Raw genomic sequence first — 5,194 nt, 5'->3', positions numbered from 1 at the left:
TGGAGGGGGGTTGGCGTATAATGAAACACCCGGGGGAACCGAGGAAGCCGTTAGTCTCTGATCCCCACCCAGCGAGTTGTACCAAGGAAGAGTGCTGGTGGAAGGCCCACGGAGATGTCGGGGGGCGGCGAACTGGGGCACGGAAATAGATGTCCCGATCGTCCACTTCCGTGGCCGAGATGGGAAGCTTTGGATCAGGTCCTCCCCCCGCTTGCCCCTGGACCCAGGGCGGCGGCCGTCTGCGGACTTGGCGGAGAGAGCTTTGCGCTCGTGAGCGAGCGGCGGCGGGTGATGTCTCGAAAGTCCTTGAAGTCCTTGGAGCGGTTGCGGTCGTGCTTGGCCTTGCGGGCCGAGTGCGAGTGCGTGAGCGACCCTTTCCGAGACCGCTGGATCTTCTGGTTGCGGTTGATGGGCGGCAGCGTCGACGAGCGGCCTGGCGGAGAGTGGGTATGGGCATGGTGCGGATGCAGAATGGACGGCAGCAGCTCCCGCTGCCGTGGGTGAAAGGAATCCCTGAGGTCACGGATGGGCGGCAGCTCGACCGACCGGATGTCTGTATCGTCCTATACACCACGTAGGCAAGAACAATTAGCATCCATTGGCTCGCACACACGCAGTCTCGATAGCCGAGAGTGAGTGGGAAGGGTGGACAATACCGGCTCTGAGTCCCAGTCCAGGCGGTGGTGCTGCTGCAGCTGCGCCAACGCCACCGCAGCCGTGGTAGCTGCCGGATGCTCGACGTCCTTCTGGAGCTGCTGGTGCTGCTGCTGCTGCTGGTGATGCTGCTGGAGCTGGTGCTGGTGCTGTTGCTGCTGGTGCTGGCGCTGCTGAGGCTGCTGGGAGGCCTGCTGCTGCTGCTGCTGCTGCGGTGGCTGCTGCGGCGGCGTGTTGACCATGAGCTGGAAGCTCTCCTCGGTAGCTGGCAGCTTGGGGATGTAGTGGTTCGGGTGAGCCCGCCGGATGTGCTCCTGCATCGAGCGGTACCTCTTCTCCTACAGAACGTCAGCATCAATCCGTCTATCCTCGAGCAGGCTGGGCCCGGGAGGCTATGGATGGACAAACCCCTAGACATCGCTTGCGGCAGTTCGAGCCATCGTTGTTTGCTAGCGGGCAGACGACCTCGTTGGTGGCGTCCGAGACGGAGAACGAGCTTGTAAGAGACGGCCGGGGCATGGCAGCAGCATCAGGGCATCGGTCACTACGCAGAAGCGGTCGTCTCGAGAGCGCAGACGCAAGGAGGTAGCTGGGTCGAGCTGGGTCGAGCTGGTCTGTAGCCGGCGACGGTCGCGGGCTCGCGGTCTTGCTGTGCTTTTGGCGTCCGTTTGGTTGTTTCTGCTTGTTTTGCTTGAGGTTGAAAGTTGAAGTTGGAAAAAGCGCCAAAGGTGGGAAAAAGCGCGGGGAGCTTAGGGGAGCTTCACTCGCACGGCCGAGCAGCTAAGGACACGCACCGCTTGCCATACAGAGTGTTGCTGCAGTGTTGCATTTGCGGTGCGGTTCTAGAGTCGCTGTGTTGATGCGTGGCAGTAGAGGGCGTGGGAGTACGAGGTGGCTAGCGCCGGTGCCAAACAGCGTATAAAAAGCACAAGCAGAAGCGATTATTTTATAGATGATATTATATAGACAGATGCATAAAGATACAGAAGATACAGAAGATGCTGAGAGTGCGATGCTGAGGAGAGGGTTAGTCGTCGTTGGCGGTGCTGGCGACCTGCTTGCCGACCTCGTAGCTCGAGATCATGATGGCGCAGGCCGGGGCGACCTTGAGACAGCGCGCAGCCCAGCCCCTGAACAGGCCCTGCACGCCCTCGTCCCGCAGGATGCTGAGCAGGAAGCGCGGGATCGACCCGGACGAGCCCGGGGCCACCTGCTGTCTCGTCTTGCCGACGTCGAACGGGGTCGTCACCAGCGCCGACACGGCTCCCGACACTGCCCCGGCCGTGAAGCTCTCCACAAACACCACCGTCGAGCTCGGCGAGTGAGGTGCTGTTGATGCTGTTGTCGTTGTCTTGAGTGCTGGGTCATCACAGGCATAAGTGTGAGGAAAGACATGGCCTCGCATTGACTCGAGCTGCCGCTTGATGCGCTCGTATCCCCACCAGTACAGGCCCGAAAAGGGCACGTCTCGCCACATGGTCAGCGTCAGCCCGCGCCAGAGAGAGGTGTACCCTTCCCGCTGCACCATCTGGCCGAGGTCTCGCAGCGTGGCCTTGAAGTGGTCCGGGCCATGCACGCCGCCGCCCGCCGGGATCGCCTGCAGCCGCGTTCGGAACATCTCGATCGGACTGATCGCGGATGCGGCTGCTATCCGCGCAACGGAGCCTGCCACCAGCGGAGCCGCGCTGGCCGGAACGTAGCTGGCCACGGGGCTGCCGCTGTCGTACCGCAGCCAGTCGTACCCCGTGAAGTAGATGACGTTGGCCGGGATTGCCATCACCAGCGTGGGGGAGAGGCCGCGCCAGAGTGACAATGGGCCTTCATGGCGTGCTATCTTGCGCAGCCCGTCGAGTGTAGAGGTGTAGGACTTGCGTTGCTCGACCACGCATGTCTGCGGAGACGATGATATAGATGTATTAGATGGTGCTGTGGTTGTAGATGTAGTTGGTGGTGGCTGGTTCACCAGGCAGAACTGTGTCTGCGCATTCTCTCCTATCCAGAAGACTTCCCGGCAGCACGCCGTCACGCCGAGATTGGGAGGGAGGTGTCGGAAGAAGGTCAGCGGTGATGGAGAGACGGATGTCAGTGTCGTAGGCTGTGGCGAGGCCCGCACAATCGGTGTCTGCGCCTGTAGACGCACTCTGACCACATCCAAAGGTGTTACTACTGCGTCGTTAGCTGCAATCCCAGCACATAACCAGGATAACATATCAGGAGAACATACCTAGTAATGACGTGAGAAGACTCCCCCAGGTGGCGGATATCATCTTCTGGCTGGTTGATATGTTCTCGTACTGCGCCGAGGCATCGCTCCCACGGCTGCCAGCGCCGCTGCTCGACCGAGAGGCCATCGTGTCTATCTGGTGTCTGTTTATCCTGCTGATTCTGCTGTTTCTATCGTCGCTGCTGCTGTTCGTGTATCCTGCTGCTGCTGCCGCTGTCTGTTTGCCGGTGCTCAAGGCACCCGCAGACTCAGCGTCATGAGGCATTCATCCACCGTCTCCGGCACTGCCAATCGCGCTCTCAACCGTATCCAAAAACTGTCCGGAGGGTCGGAAACCGAAGATGCAAACTCCGAAAGGGCGTGAGACAACAGATCGAGACCGATTTTTCTCTTCCTCCTCGTCTTTTTTCCTTCTTTTGCTTCTCTTTTGTTTCTTTTTCTTTTCTTTTCTTCGACTCATGGAAAGAAAAAGAAAGATAGATTGATAAGCGCATCGGATCTCGGAGTAACCCTTCTCCGCTTATCTGATGGCTTAGGTAAGACCGACTCCGTCATCGCCGGTGACTCTTTTGGGCAGTTGATATTACATTGTACATTTTATATACATCAATTAAGGAGATACAGAGCAAGACGAGACGAGAAAGATGGCCGAGACACAGCAGGAAGACGAGCTCGAGTCGTTTCGACGCCAGTGGCTCGAGGAAGTCCGCACCAGGCACCCCGCCACAGTCGGACCAGCAGCAGCAGCAGCAGCAACAGGCAGCAGAAGCTAGGCCCGCAGAGAGGAGAAAGTCCCTGCAGCCGCGGCCGCAGGCTTCCGTACAGCTTCCGCAGGATCTGGCAGACGAGGCGGATGAGGATGGCGATGCAAAGGTCGACACTTCTGAGCTAGACGCGGAGTTCAAGTCGTTGGAGCTGGGCAGCAGCAAAACGGAGGAGAAAGCTCCCCAGTCAGCCCTGGAGCACTTTGAACGGGCCATCGAGAAGGAAGACCAGGGCAGACTGGGAGATAGTCTGTCCCTGTACCGCAAGGCTTACCGTGTACGTTATGTTGTCCTCATGGATAGCCCTGAGAATATGCGTTTATACTTACTGACGGGAACAGCTTGATGCCAAAGTCGAGCAGGCGTACCGGGAGAAGCATCACGCCAATGCCAAACCATACGTACCGCCAGCAACATCGACAGCAACAACAGCGACTACTCAACCACCAACTGGGGAAAAAGTAGATGTCACCTCGTTTGCTACGCTGCCGATTCTCCCCGCGGATCCAATTATAGAAAACACGCCTCCTCCGCCATGTCCGATTGCCCGTCTGCCATCGGAAGTGCTGATAGAGATACTCAAGCATGTAGCCCTGCTTGATCCGGCACTTTTCTTCCGACTGTCTCTCGTTTGCAAGCGTCTGGCCTACCATTTCATGCATGAGCAGCACATATGGCGTCGGCTGTGTCAGGGGACCGAATTCGGCCTCGCCTCCATGCATTACTCCTTTGCCTGTCAGATCAATGGCTCTCCCATAGACAAAGGCTACCTGCTCGGCCCAGACTCGGAGTCGGACTCGGATTCTCAGATCGTGCACTCCCACCCGTTCACGGCACAGATAACAGCCACCATACCTAAACCGCTCACCAGCTGGTCCCATGTCTTCCAGGCCTTTCCTCGGCTGCGTTTCACAGGTGTCTATCTCAGCACCGTCAACTACATGCGTCCGGGTGCCAACTCAGACATCCACAGCGTCACATGGAACTCACCCATCCATATCGTCACATACTACCGTTACCTACGCTTCTATCCCGATGGCACCGTCTTGTCGTTACTTTCCACTGCCGAGCCCGTCGAGGTTGTCCACCACCTCACGAGAGAAAACATCGATCTATTGGCCACCAGCTCTGCCGGACGGAAACACACAAGACATGTGTCAGACACTTCAGCTCCCGCACCTCAGTCAACGTCTACAGCGCGACAGGTAGGTCTTACCTCAATAACGATTACTGTCTATATATACGTGCTAACATGCTGTAGAATTGCGCTGGCTTTTTAGACGCTGACGCCACGCCAGGTATGCGCTGCCTTCTCCCGCGCCCTCCAGCGTCCCTGCAGATACACCTGGTGCCCCAAGGTCGAGATCAAAGTGTCCGTCCCCCTCCCGCTACCGCGAGCAGCTGGAAGGCATCGAGATCCTCTTCGGCCAGATGAAGGCGCCTTACTTCCCCAACCCGGAGTTCCACACTCCCGCGCGTCTGGCGGGCTCAGAGAAGCCTGTCCTGCTTGGAGCCAGGGCCGGACGGGGTGGTTCCTTCGCCTGTGGTCGAC

General features: G+C 58.5%; 3 protein-coding genes across 3 annotated transcripts; 1 reads left to right on the top strand and 2 right to left on the bottom strand.

The window, feature by feature from the left end:
- Positions 1–194: 194 nt before the first annotated feature.
- On the bottom strand, positions 195–1,173 carry MGYG_02064 (hypothetical protein; the record flags this gene model as incomplete). Its single annotated transcript, XM_003174487.1, has 3 exons — positions 195–563; positions 657–992; positions 1,063–1,173. The coding sequence occupies 3 exons, from the start codon at positions 1,171–1,173 to the stop codon at positions 195–197; spliced, it is 816 nt and encodes a 271-aa protein (XP_003174535.1).
- A 508-nt stretch (positions 1,174–1,681) lies between these two features.
- MGYG_02063 (solute carrier family 25 member 39) lies at positions 1,682–3,005 on the bottom strand (the record flags this gene model as incomplete). Its single annotated transcript, XM_003174486.1, has 2 exons — positions 1,682–2,817; positions 2,879–3,005. The coding sequence occupies 2 exons, from the start codon at positions 3,003–3,005 to the stop codon at positions 1,682–1,684; spliced, it is 1,263 nt and encodes a 420-aa protein (XP_003174534.1).
- A 517-nt stretch (positions 3,006–3,522) lies between these two features.
- Positions 3,523–5,077, top strand: MGYG_02062 (F-box protein HRT3; the record flags this gene model as incomplete). The annotated part of the gene is made up of 4 exons (XM_003174485.1): positions 3,523–3,582; positions 3,608–3,919; positions 3,984–4,847; positions 4,904–5,077. 4 exons carry the CDS (start codon positions 3,523–3,525, stop codon positions 5,075–5,077), a joined length of 1,410 nt encoding a protein of 469 aa, XP_003174533.1.
- Between the last annotated feature and the right edge of the window lie 117 nt (positions 5,078–5,194).

This window comes from Nannizzia gypsea, genomic scaffold, assembly GCF_000150975.2.
Source record: "Nannizzia gypsea CBS 118893 supercont1.2 genomic scaffold, whole genome shotgun sequence".
NCBI classification, from domain to species: domain Eukaryota; kingdom Fungi; phylum Ascomycota; class Eurotiomycetes; order Onygenales; family Arthrodermataceae; genus Nannizzia; species Nannizzia gypsea.
The sequence above is the reverse complement of the archived record's forward strand: the minus strand, read 5'-3'. Positions and strand labels throughout refer to the sequence as shown.